At 39.7% G+C, this 25279-nt stretch overlaps 4 protein-coding genes and 4 non-coding genes across 10 annotated transcripts; 2 read left to right on the top strand and 6 right to left on the bottom strand.

Annotated features, from left to right (window-relative positions):
- The first annotated feature begins 2623 nt into the window (after positions 1–2623).
- b3gnt5b (UDP-GlcNAc:betaGal beta-1,3-N-acetylglucosaminyltransferase 5b) lies at positions 2624–7737 on the top strand. The gene is made up of 2 exons (XM_046409296.1): positions 2624–2875; positions 4820–7737. Exon 2 carries the CDS (start codon positions 5131–5133, stop codon positions 6292–6294), a length of 1164 nt encoding a protein of 387 aa, XP_046265252.1. The 5' UTR covers positions 2624–2875; positions 4820–5130; the 3' UTR covers positions 6295–7737.
- A 4529-nt stretch (positions 7738–12266) lies between these two features.
- On the bottom strand, positions 12267–17168 carry eif4a2 (eukaryotic translation initiation factor 4A). Its single transcript, XM_046408500.1, has 11 exons — positions 17061–17168; positions 16151–16202; positions 15907–16039; positions 15489–15628; positions 14928–15096; positions 14724–14833; positions 14242–14385; positions 13713–13850; positions 13505–13594; positions 13142–13221; positions 12267–13055 (listed from the first exon to the last, which is right to left on the bottom strand). The coding sequence occupies exons 1-11, from the start codon at positions 17087–17089 to the stop codon at positions 12911–12913; spliced, it is 1230 nt and encodes a 409-aa protein (XP_046264456.1). The 5' UTR covers positions 17090–17168; the 3' UTR covers positions 12267–12910.
- LOC124070101 lies at positions 14001–14185 on the bottom strand. The gene has a single exon (XR_006845146.1). It is a non-coding gene; the product is annotated as a small nucleolar RNA SNORA81 (small nucleolar RNA).
- On the bottom strand, positions 14487–14667 carry LOC124070102. The gene has a single exon (XR_006845147.1). It is a non-coding gene; the product is annotated as a small nucleolar RNA SNORA81 (small nucleolar RNA).
- On the bottom strand, positions 15191–15266 carry LOC124070104. Its single transcript, XR_006845149.1, has one exon. It is a non-coding gene; the product is annotated as a small nucleolar RNA SNORD2 (small nucleolar RNA).
- Positions 15791–15862, bottom strand: LOC124070105. The gene has a single exon (XR_006845150.1). It is a non-coding gene; the product is annotated as a small nucleolar RNA SNORD2 (small nucleolar RNA).
- A 1297-nt stretch (positions 17169–18465) lies between the features above and the next one.
- Positions 18466–19646, bottom strand: setd9 (SET domain containing 9). Its single transcript, XM_046408501.1, has one exon. It carries the CDS (start codon positions 19592–19594, stop codon positions 18734–18736), a length of 861 nt encoding a protein of 286 aa, XP_046264457.1. The 5' UTR covers positions 19595–19646; the 3' UTR covers positions 18466–18733.
- A 162-nt stretch (positions 19647–19808) lies between these two features.
- Positions 19809–23558, top strand: dcun1d1 (DCN1, defective in cullin neddylation 1, domain containing 1 (S. cerevisiae)). 3 transcript variants are annotated; one of them, XM_046408503.1, is made up of 7 exons: positions 19809–19966; positions 20659–20872; positions 20996–21164; positions 21707–21831; positions 21920–22002; positions 22091–22187; positions 22442–23558. In XM_046408503.1, exons 1-7 carry the CDS (start codon positions 19964–19966, stop codon positions 22516–22518), a joined length of 768 nt encoding a protein of 255 aa, XP_046264459.1. In that variant the 5' UTR covers positions 19809–19963; the 3' UTR covers positions 22519–23558. The 3 variants fall into 3 exon arrangements, with proteins under 3 accessions (XP_046264459.1, XP_046264458.1, XP_046264460.1); XM_046408502.1 differs by having other exon boundaries at positions 21707–21837; XM_046408504.1 differs by lacking the exon at positions 19809–19966 and adding an exon at positions 20024–20046 and having other exon boundaries at positions 21707–21837.
- Positions 23559–25279: the final 1721 nt, after the last annotated feature.

The raw sequence follows: 25279 nt of genomic DNA, 5'->3' as shown, positions 1-25279 counted from the left end.
ATTGATCTTAGCTAGCTAACATGCTCACAGTGACAATGCTGTTTAGTGCTGTTTGCTGTAATGCTGTTTATTATGGTCACCACCTTGTGAGCACTGAAGAAAGGCTCGCATTGACTTGTGTGAGACTTTTCTCACACTCTCAAGCCACATGGTCACGCAGTGAAAAACAAATTTCAGTGTGTTTGTCTCTGTAGATGAAACATTTAAGGACAATTTGTTATCTTGCATAGATTAAGTTGATGGTTCTAACAGTTTAACACTACTGACATGATTTCACTTCGACCAGCTAAACAGGCCGTTATTAGTTGTTAGATAAATCCAGCACGACTCGTTCAGCCAACGACTGCGGAGTGGAACCTTGAAGGTGGGTTTTATCCTGTAAGATCCACTGTGTGTTTTCAGTGTTTTTCTTCTTCATAATATATTAATCTGATTCAGTTGAACGGGTGAACTATAAATTACAGGCTTTTGGGCTTGTGGCAAGGATTTGGTAAGCTAACGTGAATACCAGATGTCAGACTGACAGCTTTTGCAGGTCACGGTGGCCCTCATGCACAGTGAGGCTCACTTCTGGCAAGAATAAAACAACTGTTGCATGTGGAATAGTCCTACCTACTCTCATCGTCATGGATCTTCCTCATATTGTTTAGCGCATTTTTTTGCGTATTCCTTTGAAATGGTCACGTGTGCTATAACATGACATCATCCCATTTCCACATTTAAATAAAGCAAAATAGATGTTCAAACTCTTGTTTCACACAGTTGCTTTACCTGTCTTACCTGACATTATGACTGTAAGATGTGTTTGATCAAGCAGTCTTTTGTTCACACTGTATGTTAAGGATTTGAGGAAGCGAAATGACAAAATTGACATTTTCATTTACATTTTTCTTGGTTTGAAATCACATTTCACTCAAAACCTCTGAGACAAAACTGGATGAAACTTGTGTGAAGGGAACCAAAATCTGAATTTATGAACGCATGTTCCAGTAAGGGGCATGATGTGGCATGTAAATAGAAACGCTTGTGGCTGAGAAATTTGCATAATGTGTGACAGTTCAGATTTCTGAGGGTCCTGTTAATAGATGCAAAAGTTGTTGGGACATTAAAAAAATAAATAAATCAATAAACTGTGCTAATAAAATCTGACATAACAGAAAGAGGCACCTGACCACCTTGCTCACAAAAGATCAACTCAGATCAAACTGTAAAGGCAGTGCTGATCAAATTTATGGATTATGTTTTTCTTCAAATGTTTTCAGAGACATTTTTCTGTATTGAAAATTTCTTACCACATCGCCATGTTGAAAACAGACACAGTGATGACGAGGAAGAACACGCATGCAGCTCACATGCACAAACATGCACACGATGCCAGCCTCGTTACTAAAATAAAGAACAGATCAGATTACAAGACACAAAGAGGTTTGATGTTACTGTCTTCACTTCTCCTTGTCTTCAGAGATTAAATAGCTCTTTGCTGCTATATTAATGTTCAAAATCTCATGCATTTGACCTAGAAAGTAAAATAATAAATACATGAACATTCTCTCTGCTTTATTAGTACCCAATTATGTATTAGTGTCATCATCAAAAACATCAAGCAAGCAGGCAGGAAAAAAACAGCCAGCTTTACATACACCAGCCGGTGATGTGTAGAGAAACCAGGCAGGAACTCAGAGGGAAAACACAAGGAGCAAAGGTAGAAAAGCAAACGAACTGACAGCTGAAAGAGGCACAGACTCAGAACACAGGAGGATAATCAGGGACATGAGAAACAGAGCTATCACAGAAGCAGGAAGAGACAAAGACAGGAAGTGTAAAGTAAAGAGTGACACATGAGAAGGTGAACTACAAAATAAAACAGGGAATAACAATGCTAAAACCCCAAACAATGTCAAGTTCTTACTGGGAACATATTAACATATTATTATGAAATTACAGGACTACTTAAAATAAAGCATTACCCCTTAAAAAATATATAATATATATGTATAATATAATATACGACTCTGTCTGTGAATGACAGTATTTCTTCATATTGATTTTTTTTCTCTCAGTGATTCAATCATACAGTATGGTACATGATAACATACTGTATGAAGAGGTTGGCTGCTACAGCTCAGTGCCCAAAATGCTGTCGTCATCTCTTTACATGGATGTTTATTATGTTTCCCTTCTCTGACAGCTTCTTTTTTTCCATCACAAACAAGAAAATTCAAACTAACGCCATGGAGTGTGCTTTCATGGATACACTCTTGTAGCAATGGTGCTCACCACTGTTCAGGCAGCATACTAGACTGTGTTTAGTTTAATTCAAACCAAAAACTGTATTTTGTGTTTAGACAGGTTGTCTGTGTTTTTTATTCATTTTTGTATGAAGTTCAGAAACAATTACATATGACAAACATGCAATGAAAGAAGAAATCAGGAAGGGGGTAAGCAGTTTTTATAGAGGATTTTTAAAATAATTCTTATCAGTTGGCAATTTAGTCTGATATTCTTCTGCTGTGAAGCAGAAGGACACCCACCCCCCTCCCCTGCACACACACACACACACACACACACACACTCCTCTCTCTCTGCTAACACTTAACACAGACTGCAGGCCACCCGCACACTGAAAGAGGAAAGCAGGAAGACAACTGCAACAAAGCAACGCAAACACTCACAGGGCTGAGGAGCCAGACAGATTCACACACAGAGGCTTTGACTGTTTTACCAACGGATTGACGTCTGAAGCACCTGCTGTCATCCAAAGGAGAATAGACTTAAAACTGAGGAGAGGATCTGTGCAGCAAAGAGGAGGACTCAGGGAGGAAAGAAAGCTGTTGCCGTCTGTCTTGGATTCGCACACATATATGTTCTTTTGCCGGTGAGTGCTGGAGTTATCAGTCAAGTGACAGGGTGTTTTCACTTCTCCCTCCCTCAGTGTTTCAAATCTATTTATACAAAGAGTGGCTTTGAAAGTATGCTGGTTGGGTGGCTCACTTTCGTAGAGCTTGTTTTACACGCAGCTGAGACAGAAGGGACTTACTTCAGTAACGACTCTCAGCATTCGGATACAGAGTGACAGCAGAACAACCTGTTTAAAGGACTAGACAATCTAAAGAACCATTTTAGAAAAAATGTAAAGAAATATTAAAACTAGGGGATTTTTTAAAGCAGTACACACCAGGACTTAACATTCAGAAGAAAAAGGCCAAATTAATTAACCTGTCACATGAGCCGTATCTCTTTGGGCGTCTTAATAAACAGTTTAGTATCTGTTGTGTCTGATTTTGATTTTCCTATTGAGCAAATGAGATAATCTTATATGTAAGTATCACATGGATTTTGCAGTTTTTCATTAAGTAGCATTTCTTCCCCCAAGACTGTGAAAATTGATGGAAAATTTAGGTTTTGTTAAGGGCCTGAACAGCATGACACAGATTAAAAATAAAAAATAAAGTCATGTGCTTAAAGTGTTTCCAGTCATGTGTTTAGTTTTGGTTTGACTGGAGGTGAATGGACCTTCAGAAATTACATGTAAAACTTTCATCAGCAACAAAACTTCTGTTACTAGCTGTGAGCAGCTTTCATTGTAACTGCTGTCTCTTTCCAGACTAGCATGGGCATTATTTGCAGAAAACCACCAAACTATCTGCATGATGAGCTAACACAAGAAGTAATTGTAAACTGGCCAATTGTTTTGACCCATTACACACCAATCCTACCACACCTCATGTTAATATGTTACATGTGTAGCCACAGTCCAGCAGGTATGTGTGTTTATCTCTGTGTAGGCCAGAAAAAAATCTATTATCCCCTCTAAAATGGCTGACAAGAGTAAGAATACATAGCTAACATATGCTTTATGACAGGCAGGCTGTAAAGGAGGCATTTAGCCCAGCCTAGAAAAGTGAACCCTGCACCACAGAATTGGTTGTAACAGTAAGCATATCTGCGCAGGAAAATGAGACCGATGTGAGCCAGAGGTGAGCCAGAGTTTCTCATTATAAGTCAGAGAGAAAAGAAAACCATTCTGAGCCAGTGACCCCATTAGGCACAGGCCAACCAGTGATGTTTAAAAAGCTCTCGGGGTGCGGTGGGAGTCCCAGGCCCCGGCCCATCATGATCCCCCTTGGTTTTGGTCCATGCCAGCCGGAAGCGGGCTATTCTCAACCCGCATTGTGCTGCTGAACTATTCTGACGCTGTCCATTGTGTCCGAATGCTTTCCATGACTCTCAGCGATTTCAGTGGGTTTGCACTTTAAACCCTTCCATTATGGACTGGCTTGTTTTGCCACATTTGCTGTGTTGGCTTTTGCATTCAGTAACCCCCTCCCCTCTTCAACCCATCCTCTATGTTTGACTTATCAGCTAACGTTACTGCTCTTGCACAAAAACACCAAATATAAGTGTTACCCACAAACACTCTCAAACACTCTCTTCACTGCTTTGAGAATCTGAGCATGCGCTTTGACTTTCTAACCGACAAGGGAAAGGTCCTTTTTTAACCTCTCTAAAGGTATTTGACTGAAACACTAACCATTTTTCACATCTAGAGGTGAATCATAACTCTGTCTGGAGGTTGGTGATTCAACCCATCATGACAAAATACATGTTTGCAAAGCATGACGTTAGATCAAAAAAAGTACAACGGTCACAATTTGTTTCCAAATAGAGAAGATATTGGTAAATCAGATATTGAGAAACCAAGTATTTTTACATTTCCTCTTTTTGGAAGCAATAAGAGAGGAGGTCCTACATGTGTTTCAACAAACTATCAGTTGTGCTTTGTCATAACAGCAACTGCTCTCTTTTCTCACTCCTTTAGGACGTCAGCTTCATGGGTGAAAAATGAGTCTCAAGCTGCTTGCTGACTGCAAGTGTGTGATTGATTCTGCTGTGATGAAGGACATTTCCCAGCACATCCAGTGACTTCCACAGCTGCCTATTCCCCTTGCCGAATGCAGAAAGCCTAGGATGGACGACCTACCAAGTGCTGCTTTGGGGCACTGGAACAACATTCTCAACCTCCACAACCTCAACCATCTTGCCTCCTCCTGCACACACACTAGCTGCTTCACCGCCATCACCATCACCAACAAGACAGGGACCACCACTACTGGGTGACGAGATTCCAGGATGTTTGTGAATTTCCGCCGGATACGAAAATGCCAGTGTGTGCAGCTGATGACCACCTGTCTGGTGCTGTCAGTGATGATGGTTTGCTGGGAGCAGCTGGACAACAATGTCGTCAGCCATGTCAAGTCCTACTCTTACCGCTACCTGATCAACCGCTTCACCTACATCAACAGGAGTCTCACCATCTCACGTGAGCAAGCCAGAGGCTTCAGCAACTTTCACTACCTGCTTGACCACCCAGATAAGTGTGCTGGTAAGGATGTCCTCCTCCTTCTCTTTGTCAAAACTTCCCCAGAGAACACTGAGAGGCGGAACGCCATCAGATCCACCTGGGGTAATGAGACCTACATCCAAAACACGCTGGGAGTGACAGTCAAGGTGGTGTTCGCCCTAGGAGCACCTCAGACCAAGAAGGAGGAGCCCTCATGGAGCAAGAAAAGTGGGGTTGGCTTTCAGGAGCAGCTTGTCCATGAGGATCATCTCCATGGTGACTTGATCCAACAGGACTTTTTAGACTCCTTCCACAACCTGACCCTGAAGCTGATCATGCAGTTCCACTGGATGCACAGGCGCTGCGCACACGCCCGCTTCCTCATGACTGCTGACGATGATATCTTCGTCCACATGCCCAACCTGGTGAGCTACCTGCGCGACATGAGCAGTAGAGGTGTCACAGACTTTTGGATTGGTCGAGTGCACAGAGGGGCACCACCAATTCGCAGCAAAGACAGTAAATACTATGTGTCCTTTGAGATGTACCAGTGGTTGTCGTACCCTGACTATACAGCTGGGGCTGGGTATGTTGTGTCAAGGGATGTGGCGGACAAAATCTACCAAGCCACACTGACCCTAAATGCTTCTCTTTACATAGATGATGTGTTCATGGGCATCTGTGCTAACGCCATTGGCGTGTCACCACAGGAGCATGTTTATTTCTCAGGTGAGGGTAAGGCACCCTACCACCTGTGTATCTATGATCAGATGATGACCTCACATGGTCATGTGGATGATATCTATGACCTGTGGAAGGCAGCGACCGACCCGCAGGTCAAAGAGAAGGCCTCTGGGCTCATAGGGAGGCTGTATTGCAGAGTTGTGAAAATGTCTCTCCTTTGTAAACCTTACTATTTTAACACCTACCCTTGCAAAGCGGCCTTTTTGTAGTATTACTTCAGGTTTGTGTGTGTGTCAGCGTGACAGAGAGAGAGAGAGAGAGGGAGTGTGTCATATGTTATGATGAAAGGAGGATCATTGCTGTGAATATTACCTCAGTCCTTTCAGTTGGACACCCATGTCAGATTACTTGAGCGTGTGTTCTGTGTTTTAAAGGCAAAGAGAACAGGCAACTCATGTTTGTCACTGTTACAGCGACATCAACATCAACACCTCAGTGACCTCTTTTATTGGTGGTTTAATAATGTGACAGCACTGGCTTGGATTGACAGCAGAATGTTAAAATCTTGGTCCTAAAAAGATGCTCAAACCACCATCTTCACAAAGGTTTTTTAATCAAATTTTTTTTTAAACAAATTTTAATCGATTAACTTATTTATTTTGCATCTTAGCCAGCTGAGTAAGTGTGTTCTTTTTACTTCTCTTTAAGTTTGCACCCTTCTACTGCTGTGATACACAAAGGGTTGCCTAAACCTTTTAATAGTATAAAAGGATATTTTTAAGCACAAGGTCTCCTCTCACTGGCCGTAGATAAACACACATGGAACTTCTAATCTCAACAGTTCCAGTGCTAAAATCATGATGAAGTAAAGACGCGTGACAAAGTGCTCCAGATTGAGAATTTTGCTGTTATAAGATCCTTTTTGTAATTAAATTTGTGAAGAAAAAAGTTTTTTTTTTAATGAAATAAAATCTTCAAAGTGAAAGTCTTCATTATTATTCTCGATGGTAGCAGTCATCAGTATGTCATTTTGTTGGTCAGGAGACGTGAATTTAGAAAACATGTTTTAGGAAATGCTAGAACACATTTCACTGGTTTGATGAAACAACTCTTTTGACTGTTACAACTTCAAAGGCACTAGCACATGTCAGAGTGGTATTATAAAAAACTGGAGGTAAGGGGGGGCAGAAGGCACTTGCTCAAGTTTCCTGGTTGCTGCACTTGGCCAAGTCATTGTTTGCACATACCGGTAATTCATTATAAAATTTGTTGTTTCACACTTTTACTACTTTGTACCACTGACTGGTTAGCTTAGATTAGCACATAAACTGGAAAGGTAACAAAATCCACCTACCACCGGCTCTATAGCTCAATAATCAAATTGTCATATCTCATTTGTTAAATCTGTCTTGGTTTTATTGAAAACATCACATGTGCAAGTGGATTTCCAAAATTGTCATGCTATTTTTTAATCTAACAATAATAATAATTTTTCAAACAAGATACATGTGGTTACTAAAGAGCAAATGTCAACCTTTTCTTTTCAGTTTTATTTATGCAAGTTTGTTTTGCAGGAAATCCAAAATATACAGTTAAAATATTAGAATGAATATCATAAAGTGCTTACACCAAATTTCATTATATTGCTAAAGGTCAAACTTGTCATGAAAAGTGTTTTTTTAAAGGTAATAAAACATAAAATGACTCCAAAATCAACAGTATTTAATTGCATTGTGCTTATAGAAAAGGAGAACCCACTGGAAAGTGTAGAAACAGCAGTTGATGACACTGACGTTCAGTCATAACTGATCTTCGTTTTTTTTTTTTTTCATTTTGACCACATTGGGGAAGCACCGAGGTACAATACAACTCAGTTACAAGACATGCATGTGAGGCAATGCTCTGAAACTATGTGCAGCAAACATGACACAAATCAGGCTGAAGCCTCAGTCCTGCCATGTGTTTGCTTTTCCTCTCCATAGCTACAGTTTGCTGAGCAGCAGAGCAGGTGTAGGTGCTACAAAAGCTTCATTAGGTTGGAAGTGCAAGCATCTTGCATGAAAGCGCTCCACAATTTTCTATCCAAACACATCTCCAGAAAGTCATCAGTGTCTTCAGAGCTCCACAGAGGTATATGGCACACTGCGAATAACATAACTGAGGCTGGTCTCATGTCAGTGCTTAACAAAGACAAGACACATGTCAAAAGCCTCCCCAGGCCAACTAGTGGTCACATTTCAAGAGACTGTTAAAGTAAGATTTTCACACATCACTGAATGAGTGAGATGCTGTAAACTTTTGTGCCAATTGTTTTCAGTATTTGTCTGCTTTATTCATTCCCTGTTTCTCTGTCCTCTTTCTTCAGCAGCAACAGCCAGGTTTCCTCTATGACAACATTAAATTTTCCCCAAATCACACCTCAGTAAGGATACATTTTTTCTTTTCATATCCCTAAGTAAACAGTTCAGCGTCTGCCAGTTTAAGGTCATGAAAATGTCACCTTTTCCTCACTTAACCTCAACTCAGAGTGAATTGTCTATATGTTTATTTATGGCATCTCATCTTGTAATGTGATGTTGCCTGGATTAGCTGTTCCCCAAACAGCTGCTCTGTTTCCAAGTCAACGCATGGAGAAGAATAATTCACACAAAGGATTTTGAAGGACCTAAAAACACAACCAGCTGTCCACATCTGTATCAGACTGTTTATTCAAAAAAGCTTGACATTAAGATTGAGTTAAAGATGGCACATAGGCAGTTTTGTTAATATAAATGAGAAAATCTTATAATGTCTTGTACGGTATTGGAGCTGTTTAGTCTGATCTCCCTTCAAGATAAAAGCTGGTTTGTTATTTTTGGACTTACTCAAGGGATCATTACTGAGAGTTGGCCCATGAGGAGTCAGCCTCTGACTTTACTCATCAGAACAATGAAGGCCATGTTTAGTCACCTCCCAAGGGGTGGCTTTGCAAAATAATTGTGCTGACAAAGTTGTCGTGCTAGATATAGCTGCAGATTGTACATGTGAATGCACCAGCAAGACCCCACAGGCAAGCTAATATAGCTAATGAGCTAGTATAATCGCTTATTAAAAAATGTTTTCTGGCCAAACATAACCTTCAGCCAAATAGAACAAGCAGCAAAGAGGATTTACCAATGTGGAGAAATCTGTGTTTTCTGATTGGGAAGAAACTTGCTCAAGATGAACGTACTTGTTAGGTTGTTAAACCTTTCCATGTTACCAAATTTGCATTCGAGAAGCAAAAAGATACTTCCACAATTTATTTAAAAAAAAAAAAAAAAATTCATATGAAAATAGGTCAATTCCAGTGACTTAAATAAACACATTTATTTTCTTAGAGAGGCTTAGTCTCAATGAGAAGATTGATACCACTTTCATGTGTGAAAGCTAAAAATGAAATTACTGCCAACAAATGGTTAGCTCGGCTCCTCTTGACTTAAAGACTGGAAAGAGTCTTTCTCTTTCTGAGTACAACAGGAGATTTTTTTTTTCATATAAAAATCCAAGAGTCAAACTGGTTGGTAGGTTTTTTTTACATGTAGATAGAATTCATGACGGGTTGATTATCTTGTTAAGGTGAGATAACAAAACTTGGTTTCTCAAGATAGTGAGGAATTTATTATGTAAAATAAAGATTCTCTCGAAATCAAAAAGACAGTTGCACTCACAACTGCTCTGAGCTTTTGTACATCAGGAGCAACTTTCAACAACATTTCCTGTCACAGTCTCTCTTTGTTTTTAATGCGGTTTATTTTTATTGCGCATGTCTACAATGTCTGAACTCTAAGCCAAATGGGTCCATTGACTAGCTTTGATTGTACATCAGCTGAAAGGATCTCTCTAAATGAGGACCTTTAAAAATAATGTCAAGTAATTAGAAATATTGTATTCCATTTTTGTCAATAGATCCTCCTAAATCCTACATGTTGAACTTTAAAAACGAGTGTGCTTGTTGTCTTAAATTCAGTGACATTAGTCGAACAGAGGTTATAACAGGTGTATACTACTACTGGTGTTTGTGCACTGCAAGGAAAAGGTGTGCTTGCTAAAGACAATGACACAATGACATCTAGAGAAAATAATACATGTGAACCAAATGTAGGGAACACATTCACTATTCTTAAAAGGTAAGATTAAAGGGTAAGAAAATAGACAGATCTGTCTATATTTCTGATGGGATGCATATAAAGGTGGTAATACTACATCTAAAAGAAGTGTGTGTCTGTGTGTGTTTCCACATTCTCTAAGTTGTGAAAGAAGATAGCAATAACAGCAATCATGAAGCAAGACTAATTGAGGAATATGTTGTTGCGTGTGTGTGTGTGTGTGCTCATCCTTAACAGATACTTACTGGAACCAGTACTATATCTGCTGTACAGAAAACTGAGTGCTGTAATGCAACTGTAGATAAGTGAACAAACTACACAACAACTACATAATAGAAGCAGCCAGTAAATGAAAGCTCATGTAAGCTGAATGCAGAAGATGTTTGACAGAGTTTGTTTTACCAAGTCTGGTAAGAATTCTTGATGATACTGAAACGTACAGGGTGGACTAAAGAGGACTGGATTGACATTGTCTTTCTGGATCATCTCTGAAAACACGTGTGCTGATGTAGAACATTTGTTTTTCTACAGGCTTGAATGCCATCTTTGTCCAACCCCACTGAAAGACAACTGATGCATAAACTTTTAATCTGTTAATCATTGCTGGGCTGACATTTTTTAAAGACATTCATGAAGGGAATAAATAAATAAATACATGAACAGGAAGTAAAGTTTTGACTTTGGTTTCTTGGTTCTGTATTTCCGGGTTGGTTAAAGGAGAACTCCACTGTTTTTACGCCTTAAACTCTGTCTACAAGCCTTGGGGGAATAAAGTTATATAAAGCCTTTCATTGTTCCATAGGGAGCTATGAGAAATCTGATCATTTTCCCTAAGTGAAGTCCCTCGAGTCAGCGCTGGTTAGAGCTGAAGAATAAAAGTCTGAAAGAAACAAATATGGGAACGTGGAGTTAGAAATAAGCAAATAAACCCGAGCTCTGTGGCCCGTTCTGCATCTATGCTTGAGGCTAATGGAGACCCCATGTTCTGAACTATTAACTAAGAGTTTAATTAATTAAGTATTAACTAAGATTAACTAAGAGTCTGGCAGTATCATAGGAGTGCTCTGCTGAATAGACAGCCTGCTTTTCAAATCAAGACAACCGTCTGTGTATGGAAAAAGTAAACTGACTAATGCCATGTTTTGAGACATTCTAACATCTGCACAACCTGCCACACATTGTATTACACTGATAAACTTCATGCTCCAGCTGCTACCATGATGAATCAGCCACAGCACCAAGTTTAGTCCAACATGAATGTGACTGTAAAGACTTCTTGTGATATACCGGCTTATACGTTTCTCATGCCATCGTGTTCTATAGAAGGTGCCACTCACCGCACTGTGTACATCAACAACGACTTATTTTATTCTTAAAAGTCTTGGTGAACTTAACAGTAGCTTGTATTTAAAATGAGGTCTTACATAAGAATGCTCAATCCCAGAATCAATATTTCTGATTTTGCATGTCACAAATTTCACTCATTGGACAAAACATTTAAATTAATTAAAATTCATTTCAAATAATCTTTTGAGTAGGAAACAATCATGGATATGGCCTTCCATACTTTTTCCACATTTCATGTTTCTATGTAACAAATCATCAAGAAAATTCTCAAATTTATAAATCTTGTTTAATATTGAACCAACTCAAAAGTACTTTTCAATCACCCTGCCAAAATGAGTGTTTTAAAAAAAAAGAGGTGTGAAGTGTGCCCAATTACCTGTGAACACTGAAACAAGTTACAAAAGATTGTGAAGTAGAGATCATTTCTCCAAGAAGTAAATATATTATCAAACTGGAAGGGAATTTTACATACAAGTTTGATACTTACATTATCAGCAAGTTGCTTCTTTGATTGCTTTAGGGAATAAAGCAATATTTTCAGTATGTTAAAGTCTGCTCCCTTGCCAGCAGGTGGCACCATATCGCAAATGTTCCTCAATTCTGCCTACCACGTCAAGAACACTTACGCACATCAACACTGTCACAATGAAGTAAATAAATAAAAAACAGTGACTTTAGAAAAAACAAATATCCCATGTATTTATCATCAGTTTCACTTTAGTTTACTCAAAATACACACACCAACACTCCAGAAGAGACAAAGCAAGTTTACTTACAGCGATTTCAGTTTATTAAGACATTCATACAATTCTGGGGAGGAGGAAATCTGAAAATTAGTCAAGGGGGGTAAATAGCAATATACTCTGAGGGTAAAACCATGTCAGCAAAATATGGCCAACCAGTGAGGAATTCTGAGAGCAAGTGGGATAAAAAATATGGTACATTTAAATTAAGTCACAAAAGATAACAAAAAGCAAGTGAATCTACAGTATAACATGACAAGTGCCCCTATTAAAGCAGGCCCACAATACATCGCACATATGTTAGCATAACATAATTTGCAGACTTTATACAGCACTTATACCTTTTAGTCCACAAGTAAGTTACTAAATGGTGGAGAACATCGAATACACACATCTTAATTGAACATGGAAAGAAATACCTGATAAGGACCTTTATGTTTACAGACCCCATGGCTTTGTAGCTCCAACCAGGCGGCCGTCGAGGTTAGAACCTACAACTGTCCGAGAGGGACCACCATAGAAGTCACCTCGCTTTTAACACATACCAAAAATTCTGATCCAAGGTTTAGCATTGAGAAGTTTTTTTTCCCCCTCGAATAATATAAGCACAATGCAAGTGGACGATCGCTATCACTGCGTTTTTTTTAAAAAAAGAAAAATCTCAGGGCTCAAATCAGATCGGCCACATTCATAGGCATCTCCTCCACGGTTGTATTGTAAAACGTCTCAATGTCCCGAAGAATCCTCTTGTCCTCCTCAGTGACAAAGTTGATAGCAACTCCTTTTCTGCCGAAACGGCCACCACGACCAATTCTGGAGGGAGTGAAGATTGCTTACGTTAAAAATCACAGAGGACTGAGGTGCAAGTATTAGCGCAACATACGATACAGCTAGCTTACCTATGAATGTAGTTCTCTCGGTTTGTAGGGAGGTCATAGTTGATGACTAGGGAAACCTGCTGGACATCAATCCCACGAGCCTGAAAAGGGGAAAAATATTTTCAGTTCAATATTCAATTACATTCCGTATTAGACATGGATAAAACATGTACACAAATTTGTCGCCCGTTAATAAGTAACAGATTCCTACAATAGAGGAACCCATTGTGGAGAACGAGCCCTGATCTCCCAAAAGTTTTGACTGCTTGGTCATTTTAGGACTGTTGCAGGATTAAAAACATTTTGGGTTTACAGTTCACAAGTGATCATTAGACATATTGTCCAACAAACCCCCCCAAAGAACACACTGCAACTTATACTAACCAGGAGGTCGGTAGTGATCAACACTCTGCTAGAGCCAGACCTAAACTCCCTCATAATGACATCACGCTCCTTCTGGTCCATATCACCATGCTGTGAAATGAGAATTATTTTAGTTAAGCCAATGTGCAGCATTAATGCAGAGAAGCTTTTACAAGTAAAACGGTGTACTGACTGAACAGCTGTAGAACCAAGAAGGCACAAATCTTACCAAAGCAGAGACTGTAAAATCTCTAGCGTGCATCTTCTCAGTCAACCAGTCAACTTTTCTCCTGGTGTTGAGAAATATGACCGCTTGGGTGATGGTGAGTGTTTCATACAGATCACACAGGGTGTCCAGCTTCCACTCCTGAAATATCCATGAAAAACAACTTTTTACAACTCAGCCAGCTAAATGCACTGTCAGCTAAACAAGGCTAACCTGACAAATCATACCGCAAGCCCGCAGAGACGCCACGCATCAAGCATCTATTAAACTCATTTAAAAGAGGAAGAGCTAATGTGTAACACAGGATCTTGAGACAAAGGACACTGGACATTAAGAAAGAGGTCCCCCCCAAGCCTCATTTCCAATACTGTGCCTTTAATCTCCTTCCCTGGTGTACCCATGCTTACACGGCCACATGAGCTAAACCTGTGAGGCTTGGCTCTTGCAGTTTTAGCAGGGTGCTTTAGAGAGAAGGGACATTTGCCGATATGTTACCAACTAGAGTGCTATTTTAAGAGTGAGTAATACCTACCTCTCGCTCCACATTTATGTAGAATTGCTTAATACCCTCAAGGGTAAGCTCTTCTTTCTTCACCAAGATGCGAATAGGGTCTCGCATGAACTTCTTGGTCACCTCCAACACCTCTGCTGGCATGGTGGCAGAAAGCAGGACCACCTACAGAAGTTGCATTATATGTTACAAGACCAGACCGATTAAATCACCAGCTCACAACTTGGTGCAGTGCTTCAAATGCCAAAATTTCACATTTTAAATGTAGTGTTGGCACTGCACCTTGAGACAGATTCATTGAACATTAAGAAAGAGGTTCGACAATGTCTCATTTTCAGTGTAGTGTGCAATACTCTCCTTCCACGCAATACTCTGCTAGCATTACTGCATGAAACAGATCAAATCTGGATCATACAATTATAGCAGACTTCTGTTAATGCAGAAGGGCACCACTGTTAAGCTATCAACTGTCAGTGTTACATCTGTATTCAAAAGACACTTACTTGAATGTTTGTGCTCAGTTTCTGGAAGATCTCATAGATCTGATCTTTGAACCCTCGGCTCAACATCTCATCAGCTTCATCCAGAACAAACATCTTGATCCATTTTGGGGCTGTGCAGAAATGTGGCATTATAAGTCAAGCCATTATCTTTGAAATAAATGACAACACAAAGCTTTAATGTTGAACAGTAACTGTGACACTTACAGAGATGTCCCCTGGTAAGCATGTCAAACACACGGCCCGGCGTGCCCACCACTATGTGAGGGGCCTCCGCCTGGAGCTTCTGTATTTCGCTACGGAGATTGGTCCCTCCGATGCAGGCATGGCATGCTGCCCCCATGTAGTCACCCAGGGCCAAAATGACCTTCTGGATCTAATAAGGGGACACAGGAGCAAAGAAAGAAGTTCAGGATAATATGGTGCAGGTGGTTTAACAGGACATTTGAACATACAAGTGTAGAACTGTTGAGTGATCAGTAATATAAAAAGGAACTCTCCATCTCTAGAGTCAGTCCCGAAAGATGGTATGCCATCATATCACTCAGTCACAAAGCACAATCAATCCAATGAAGCCAGATCACCTTTTAGACCAGTGCAGCCATGGTGAGAGACTACACCAATCCTAAGAGGACATGTATTTCCCCCCACAATTTGAGAATTTTGACAGGATTTTAAAGAGTGGCGGTACCTTAGTACTTGAATCAGTGTCTCCAGTGTGCTGTTTAGGTCTGAGACACTGGTTATCATGACCTCAGAGCAGCATACCTGCTGAGCCAGCTCTCTGGTGGGAGCCAACACCAGAGCCTGAGTCTCCTTCTGCTCAATGTCCAACTGCTGCAAGATAGAGATGGCAAACGTGGCCGTCTTGCCAGTGCCTGACTGGGCCTGGGCAATGACATCATAGCCTAATGGCAAAAGGACATTATTTGCAATAAGAAAAGATTTCAACTCAATCACTGAAAAGAGAAATAATCTCTATATACACACGAGTAATTTCACAAGATAGTGTCAAGTTAGACTGCTGCACCACAGTTAAAAGACATTTGATAAAGCAACTGACTGGAGTCGAGTGATCAGTGGAAAAAAGTTATCCCCATTAATGGGTAAGTCCCGAAAGATGGTAAAGCATCACTTCACTCAGAACATGAACAATTCACTCATTGACAAAGAACAATTTCTATACCTTTGATGCAAGGAATGATTGCCCTTTGTTGAATGGCAGATGGCTTTTCAAAACCATATGCATATATTCCCCTTAGAAGAGTCTCCTTCAGGTTCATATCATCAAAGTTGTCTGTAATCTCACTCCAGTTGCTCTGAATTAAATGGAAAGAGTGGTTTATGAGTGAAAACAAGTCCACAAATTCTATAATTAACTTATTTTCAGCTGTGAAAATAAAAATAATGTAATTTAATCATGTACATACCTCGATGACACCATCAGGCTCCATTCCATCTGGCCCCCCATGGTCTTTTGAGCTGTTAAATAGAAATGATACAGGTCAACCATCACTTAAAATCAGTTTCAATTCCATCTCCATCTTGAAAAGGGTACACGAGGTCTTGACGATGGACTACAGAAAATGGGCAACTACTACCACGTGTCGTGTACCTTCTACTGAAAAAGCCGCCTGTTTCACGTTAACGAACGAATACAACGTAAAAGCTACGTCAACGGACCATAAGCGGTCCGGGTTACGCCCAGAGTATCTCATTACAGAGTCAGGGGTTGCGCTGGGCGCACGTGTCAAATTCCATGAGCAGAGCTCAAGTACCTGCCGCTCCTACAATTCATCCTTATGTAACGTCGAAAGGGATTCAGACTGGCTCACACACCCACTGTGGTTCATGTCAATTTAAGTATCAAAAACATTAAGGTCATATCTATACACGTTCGGCATATCTCAACATGGAGCTCCGCTTCACTCAGTTAGCCAATATGTCCGACAGTTGGGCCTGTGCTGCCGACGCTGGCTTCTACTGCCTGGGAACTAGGCCGAGCTTTAGCCTGATCCAACGACTCCTCCATATTCGACAACGAATACAAAAGCATTGTTTATAAAATATAACCCGCTCTTGATAAATGTTGTATCGAACGTTTGAAAAACAAAGTCTTTTTAATACAAATGGCTTGCAAAGACAAATTGGAATTGCGGTGCAACGGTGTCACAAAGCTAACCGTTAGCAACCATCATCCTGACAGTGGCGGAGGCCTGGCCAGCTAAATAAGTTGATTACAAATTCGGCATAATACAGGGCGCAGACAAGCGTGACAAGCTTGTGTACGATTAACACGGTGTATTATTTGAAAAAAAAATGACCAAATGAAGATTTTACCTGTTGTAATCAGCAGAATCGCTAGACATGATCCGCTCCCAACTTCAGCATGCGACTGAAAAGATCGCTGATGGCGATGCCGACTGCCTTTATGCAGCCGGACTAATTTCTATAATGAACTTAATGCTCATTTTCGTTAACAGTATAGTCTCAGTAGACTGGCTTATTGTTCGGACCACATTACATTCTATTCACAATTTTCTACATACAAATGTACATTTCAATAACCTATAAAATGTGAAAATTATTGTAGACTACATTTTTCAGCGGAAGGATATTGCAGTGATAAGTGGTGCTTCGACCGCTACAGTGTCTCTGACAGGCCAAAACTCGCTTGATGGTGTTGTGCAACATTTTTAGGGAGAGGTTCCGTGTGAGGTTGATAAAATTCAAATCAAGTCATACATTAGGGAAAAAAGTACTATAAATAGAAAATGGAAGAGAAGGAGAGTATTTGCAGAAAATTAGTTAAAATCTTTTACACCGGTTTTCTTTCAGCTTGTTATACTATTAATGTTTGTCCGGTAATGTGTTTTCCAGTGATGTGACGCGTTGAATTTAGTCTGCTATGACCAGTTAACATGGCCAGCATATTTTCTGCTTTGTTCTGTATTCTCTGTCTGTGTGCCGGGGGACTCTGTTATCATCTTTTTTTTTTAATATGAAAGAGTTGGCTTCTGAATTACTCGTGATAGTTGAAGGACTTGCAGCCTCTTCTGTCTCAGAATCCACTTAACAATGGGTGTGTCTGCAGGTTGTTCCCTCAAGTTGTTTTTGTCTGTAGATGTGGAGGAAAAAAACGACTACTATGACTGCTACTACTACTAATTCTACTATTTAATCCCCTTGGGGAAATTCAACCTGCAGCCCTGTTTATTTTTATTTGAACAAACATGCATGCACCAGACATGCATTCATTGTTATGTAAAGATGTCAGAGTGATAGAGCTGCACAGGACCCTGAGCATTTAGGGTTTCGGCATCTTGCTCAAGGGTACCTCGGTAGTTGCCAGGTGCTGAACGGGCACATCTCCAGCTACTCCACACTCCCGACTGATATCTGCTGGACTTCAGTTTGATAATTATCACACTCCTAAACCAAATCCCTGGAGACTGAGTTAATATCAAAGCTTTTCCTTTGATCCCTCCCACAGCAAAGCTAATTAATGCCCATGCTTAATCAGCACACTGATCTGTCTTCTTCTAAGTCTGAGGTAATTGTACTCCACTTGAGTAGTTTCACCGTATGCCCCTAGAGTCACTAGTTATTTCCAAAACATCAGCACCACATGGAAGATACCCAGCAGTAGCTACTAGCTCCACCTCTGCCACAGCATGGGTCTTACAACAGTAGTAACAATCAAATAAGAACTATAATTTTTATCTAATAAATAACACTGCAAAAATATCACTCTGCATGTTGCATATTTTTAATTTTGGATACTTAAATACATTCTGCTGATAAGACTTTTGCACTTTTACTTGTGTCACCTTTTAAATGGAATTATTCCAACTTTTACTTAAAGGTATACAATGCAGGATTTCCAAAAAACAATGTACAGACTCATGCAAAAATAATTCCTCTGAGTCAAAGGTTATAATTTTGAATCTGGAAAAAAAATACATTTTCTTAAATTCTGACATCAAAGCAGAATGGTGGGCTGCACTCTGACTCTAATGCACAATTGTATAGTAGTTGGAGAAGAGTTCCTCCCCTGCTGCAATGTCTCTGAGAGATACAAGGACAACACAGCGTAGAGGCCTTTGTGTGTCATGGCTGTAGTGGACATTAGGCAGATACTGGCGGAGTTCAATGGGAAATTTGTCTGGCACGTCATACTCCTGGTAGCACACATTAGCAGGCCACTCATTGGAGCAGTTGTTCACGTACTGACCAACAGCAAGTGGGTTTTGTGGATTATCTGTCAGCCAGCTGGTGTCACTCATCATGAAAGGCCCTATTCGGTCTCTGCCACTGCATGACCTGAACACCATTTTAGAGATGCCTTTGTCATTTCCATCAATCAACACACCATCAATACACCTGAAAACAAAAGGGTTTCTGATGGACTGGAGGAGTATTGGCTCATAAGCTTGATAGACCGTACCAGGGTACATGGCAACTGTAGCTCCTTTGGGCACAAATCCTTTGGTGACAAACACTCCAGTTCCAGCAAAGGGCAAAGTGCTCGGCTTTCGGTCAATGCAAAATCCCAAAGACTGTAACATGGCATCATCTCCACATACTGAGTTTCCCACAGACTGGTATTCTTCACCTGTTACCCGTCTGAGAAAGTGTGTTTGAGTTGCTCGGAGCTGCGGCCGATTAGCCCAGTGACTCCTGAGCAAGACTCTGAAGAGCTTCTCTAGCCTCTGTGAAACCTCTTCATCTGGGACCAGTTTGTCTTTCGAGCGCTCCGTCACCTGCCGCAGAGTTTTCTCATTTTTAGACAGGTTCAGCACAACCCAAGGCACAAACCTGTGTCGGTACGATTTCCATTTGTTCTGAAATCTTTTTAGAGCAGTTCTAAACATTCAGAACGATGTCTGATAGGTCGGATATGGAGGAATTGAATTATTTGAATGAATTCCGACATTCACTTCCGTGCAGTTGCTCCAAAATAAAAAAGATTACGTGTTAATTTTTCCAAATTTGTATAAAAACTCCAACTTTTGGTAAAATATTTGTTCATTTTACTATAAATTGGAATAATACGTTAGATAATGAATAGAAAACAGAACACTTTAACATTTGAGGCTATAGCATAGTCAAGGAGCGATTAATTCTGTGCTTTTATTTTTTAATAACGATCCTTCAACCGGAAAGACTTTTACGTGACTTGTAAAAACTTTGCATGCATTAGCAAGCTGGATGGGAGGTAAGGAAGTCGGGAAAAGACAAACATGGTAAGAAATTACCTACTCTTTTTTTCTTGTGCTCTGATGCAAACGTAAACAGGGCTCGAACACATAAACTGTCACTTTGGGTAAATTACTGTAGTTAATAAGCTGCGCTAATGACCGTATATCCTCTTTATATTATAAAAACAAACGTAGCTCTCTACGTTAGCATTAGCCAGCTGCCTCACGCTGAGACCAACCAGCTCGCTTAGTTAGCTAGCTAATCTCGCTAGCCCTAAAACCATTTGACAAAGAAAATTAGAAACACGTACTACAGTAGTGTAAGCTATGAATTGTTGTCGATAGGATTTTATAGGCAGATTGCTTTTTCAGTGTTCAGTGTCTTAAACATAAACATTCTGACCGGCCGATAGCCACTACATTGCACGTCGGTAGAACTGACAGGTTAGCATGTTATTGCTAGTTCGTTAAAAGCTATTATTTAGATGTGTTCGACTTTGGTTCAGTGCTTATGTAGCTGGCCTGCCATTCGTGGTCCGTGGGTATCATTTGAAATTTTGGATTGTTCGCCTCCTGCCGCCATGTCTTTGACAACTGATCAAATACAGGCAGTTCGGCTTTTGCATTCACTTGACAGAAATAATGTGTATGATTTTGCTGTTGTTTTTCTTTGCATTGGTGTAGTCGTGTAGTATTGCAGCAACCGTTATTTATTGTGTTTTTGTGTCTTTGTGCAGAACAAGCTGAAGTCCTCACAGAAGGATAAAGTTCGCCAGTTCATGATTTTTACACAGTCAAATGAGAAAACTGCACTGACCTGTCTGTCACAGAATGACTGGAAACTAGATGTTGCCACCGATAAGTTTTTCCAAAATCCTGAGCTCTATGTTCCAAATCTAAAGGGGGCCTTGGATAAGAAGAAGCTTGAGCAGCTGTACAACCGATACAGGGGTGTGGAATCTACACCTGTTACACTACTACTCTGTTTTCATCTTAATGTACATTTTTATACAGTACAGGATTAAATCACTGGTTTGGCTGTGAATTAATAATCTAATCCCTCTTTGCACTCAGATCCTCACGATGACAACAAAATCGGCATTGATGGCATTCAGCAGTTCTGTGATGACCTGACTCTGGACCCAGCCAGTATAAGTGTGCTGCTCATAGCCTGGAAGTTCAGGGCAGCAACACAGTGCGAGTTCTCAAAGCAGGAGTTCATGGATGGCATGGCAGAACAGGGGTGAGAATGTATTTTCAGATGGTACAAACAATCCTGAAACAACTCCCCAGTTCTGTGTGAAGTGGATGTTAACATGAGGAACTCGCAGAGCTACTATGCCATATAGGCTGCTATTATTGAAATGTTGATTTAATTTTAAGTAGGATTGCTGAAAAAAGCCTGACTGAGAGGATTGTGATAAACATATAAATTGTTCTTCTTTTGTGTGTTTAAATTCAGAGACTTCATGTATGTTAATATATATTAAATTAACAGTGCTTACTGTACACTAAACCTAAGTTATTTAAATTGTATACCCTTTAAATGTATATAGATCCATTCAGACATGTTAACATCACCGTTAAATGTGTAAATATTCTGTGTACACAGTGTGCTGCAAAAATGCTTAAGGGTATGTAGGGTTTATTTGAAATTATTTAAATCTTAAATGTATTAGTTGTTTTTTGTTTGACAAAGTTCCAGTTATACAGTTCCATTAAATCAAAAGGTTAACATGCTTCACTGAAAAAACATTTCTCTTTGTCTGCTTTATGCTTCTCCAGGTGTGACAGCATAGAGAAGCTTAAAGCTCAGCTGCCAAAGATGGAGCAAGAGTTAAAGGACCACAGGAAATTTAAGGACTTTTACCAGTTCACATTTAATTTTGCAAAGAATCCTGGCCAGAAAGGTCTGGGTAAGAATCTTTTAATGATCATCATATTCACTCTTTGCTTGTTTGTTGCATGAATGTTTATTAACCTATCTCTGATTTTCAGATTTAGAAATGGCAATTGCGTATTGGAATTTAGTACTGGCTGGAAGATTCAAATTCCTGGAATTGTGGAACAAATTTTTAGTTGTAAGTCTGATAATAGTACTCAAGATTTCTCTAAAAATGCATTATTATTGTTTGTCAATGTTTGCTTCAACTCTGCCATCTTTTGCAGGAGCACCACAAAAGATCAATTCCTAAGGACACCTGGAACCTCTTACTAGACTTCAGCACAATGATCACAGATGACATGTCGAATTATGATGAAGAGGGTTTGTACATTGTTCATACTCAGCTCATCACGAACCTATTTTCCACTGTGTGCATGGAACTGTTTGTTCACAACCTATTAGATTAAATGCCCGTAACCTGGTTCAGGCTGGCCCAATATGGTTTTATAGTTGTAAAATTATCAGTTGTCCACAATCATATGGTCACTCACAGTGGAGTCAGGTCATTTAAGTACAAGTGACAAGATATATCACTTTCCTTTCCTTTCCTTTAAGTAGTTTTGTTTGTTCAACAGGAGCATGGCCTGTCCTTATTGATGACTTTGTGGAGTTTGCACGGCCACACATCGGGACCAAAAGCACAGCAGTTTAAGGGCTGCTCTCACAGAAGGAAACTCACAGTGAAGTTTCTACAGAGCAGAGAGCGCAGTGAACGAGGACAAGTGGACCGCACTGAGCTGAGAACTATGTTGCCTTTTCAACCCTCAGGACTGAAATATTTTACACAGCAGAGACTTTATATGTGTGTGTGTGTGTATTTACATATATATATACATATATATGTATATATATAAAAAGGCATATCTCTTTGTTGGTCAACTTGTGGTGGTTTGGAACATTTATCTAAAGTATTGGGCTTTTTGTGTGCACTCAAGCCAATTAGAGAGGAGTCACCATCTTGGGCCACATGGTTCTATGATGTGTTTGAGCTCCACTCAAAAGCAGGTAGATAGACACACTTTTGAATTGTAATCTAAATACGAGGGTTTCGCAAGGAGACATTCTTTAAATATTGAATTTTAATATTTGTGTGCATTCCTGATTTAGTTTTTGTTTTATAATACATTTGTGTGACAAGTCGGTATAAAACATTGATTGTAATTTTTTAAGAATAATGCTGTTTGTTTAAACACAAATGTATAAAGTTAAAATAAATGTTTGAATTTGGTATCTTTAAAGCTATCGGGCCTCTGCGAGTGTTTGTGTCACTAAATGGATAAAGCTTAACAGAAGTCGTTCTTGGAGCACTTGATGTAGAGAAAATGCAATGCAGCACCACATAGGCTCTCCTACATTGTAGAAAATTTGTTGGTCTCTATGTGGCGAGCTAAACAGTATACAGTTCCCTTTGTGTTTATATTTACAGAGGTGTGGTAGTTAAATAAGACACTTAATAAAACAGTTTTAGCCAGCTTTTGGAACTGTTTAACCATGAAAGCATCACTACCTCATGCATGCTGATGTTCTCCTAAAAACTCCTTCAGAGCCACATTAAACATAACTTTTTTCATGTGTATCCTTTTACACACTCTGTAAGTACCTTTATATTTGTTTGGTGGAGTTTACCTTTAGCTCAACTTTGCTCTCTACTTCAAATGTGTTTGGCCCGACACATAAAAGTGAATTTTTTTTTTTTTTTTAAAAAAAGCCTTGTATCCCCACAGTTTCAGTTTCATGTTGACTGTAGAAAAATCTTACTTGGCCTGCTTATTCTTTAATATAGTTTAGTTTCAGGAGGCTTCATGAACAGGAAGATGTGTTTTAAAGCATACAAGTTCAGATTTGTAGCACACCACGCGGTTCATCATCTAAAAACTGTTGTGTTTCGTGTTCTCGTAATTTATTTTCTCATAAAAGTAGTATCCCAGTGGGATACTTGATGGTGGTTTGCTGGTTACCAGTGAACTGTATAAACTGGTGTTGGAAATATAATGGAATATTTAAATGAGCTGTCAGAATGTACTTTGTAACATCCTGGAGAACCCGGGACACACAGCACAACTGGTTCATCTCACCTGCAGATCTCACTGTGTACACTACAAATACATTCAGGAAAATCCAGACCTCAAGAACTTTTTGTGAAGTTAATGAGCTGAACTGTCCGTGAACGCAAAAGCTGTTGGGTAAGTGCTTTCAGAGCTAACTGTTCAGTCGTCATTAACTCACATACTCTCACAAGCAGTGACACGAAAATTCCTGTGTGAAGAAGCTCAGTTGGTTTATATGCTACATGAAGTTTTACTGTAGTCGCATCCTTTTCAGTAAAAGTTGTAAAACTGCACTGTGAAAATAGGCCAGTACAAGTAAATTCAACATGCTGCTGAATACTGGTATCAGCAAAATGCATTTAAACTGTACTCAGTAGAAGTACTCATTATGCTGCATAATGGCCTCTCTTGGAGTTATAGGCCGTAAGGAAAGATGATTAAACCGTGTAACCTTTGAGTAGTAATAGTAGAAAAAGTATAATTTAGGCCTCTGGATTGTGTTGTAATAAAAATGTGAAACAGCAGAAAACAGATATCTCTACATAATACATAATGTAATTTAACACAATATATTACATAAAAAAATATATACCGCTGTTTGTCATATATTTTAAGTAAAACCACGATGCAACATAAAATAACTTAATTAAACAACTAAATGTCCTAACGGCCTTCACACTGTGCTGAACTGAAAGTATAGAAATGTAAAAGTAGTGCTCTTGAAAATAAAAGACGTGTCATGATAAGACTGGAGTATTATTATTGTAGGAGCCGCATTTAGTGTTTGGTTCTATTTGCTTATATTTCTTCTTTTTCCATGTTGGGAGAGTGCGCCCCCTGCAGGAAGCATGGGTGCAACCCTATAAATTGGAGCGCATGCAGCACAATGGCGGAGAAGGCTGACCAGCTGACACTTATCTTTTCATCGGCCAGTCTCAGTGATGCCGCAGACCAAGTTTTGTGATTAATAAGTTAAACTGTTATGTTAAGCTATGAAAAGAATTGCCATTCTTTAACCTCACTATGTTCCACACACCTTTAGTTCACCCTCCCACCTTCAGATACCACCAGCCAGAACCAGCATAACAATGTGAGTACTCCTTCCACCACCCTGACGAAAACATGAATGAACCAGGTTTCCTGGCAGTCCACTTCATAGCTGGTATATTTAACTAATAACAATGATGTGGTGTCACCAGAAGAAAAAGTCAGTGGATCCACAAACTCATTAGGATATCTTGTACCATAAACACTTAAGAGTGGTCTGACCAAAGAAAGCAGCAGCAGTAAATTACAGACTGACAACACACATAATAAACACATGATGCAAACATATGTTACAAATAAAAATTAAACTGCAGTGCC

This window comes from Scatophagus argus, chromosome 13 (assembly GCF_020382885.2).
Source record: "Scatophagus argus isolate fScaArg1 chromosome 13, fScaArg1.pri, whole genome shotgun sequence".
Classification (NCBI taxonomy): domain Eukaryota; kingdom Metazoa; phylum Chordata; class Actinopteri; family Scatophagidae; genus Scatophagus; species Scatophagus argus.
Note: the sequence above shows the minus strand (reverse complement) of the source record. Positions and strands in the feature narration are given on the sequence as shown.

Bases quoted from the DNA above. Each gene is read 5' to 3' on its own strand.
- dcun1d1 (XM_046408502.1), top strand. The intron at 22,003-22,090 runs GTAAGTCTGATA...CATCTTTTGCAG, and splicing joins TGTGGAACAAATTTTTAGTT to GAGCACCACAAAAGATCAAT. The intron at 22,188-22,441 runs GTTTGTACATTG...TTTGTTCAACAG, and splicing joins GTCGAATTATGATGAAGAGG to GAGCATGGCCTGTCCTTATT.
- b3gnt5b (XM_046409296.1), top strand. From the start codon at position 5,131: ATGTTTGTGAATTTCCGCCGGATACGAAAATGCCAGTGTGTGCAGCTG.
- setd9 (XM_046408501.1), bottom strand. From the start codon at position 19,594: ATGTTTAGAACTGCTCTAAAAAGATTTCAGAACAAATGGAAATCGTAC.
- eif4a2 (XM_046408500.1), bottom strand. From the start codon at position 17,089: ATGTCTAGCGATTCTGCTGATTACAACAG. The intron at 16,040-16,150 runs GTATGTACATGA...CATTTAATTCAG, and splicing joins AGCCTGATGGTGTCATCGAG to AGCAACTGGAGTGAGATTAC. The intron at 13,851-14,241 runs GTAGGTATTACT...TGGATATTTCAG, and splicing joins ACATAAATGTGGAGCGAGAG to GAGTGGAAGCTGGACACCCT.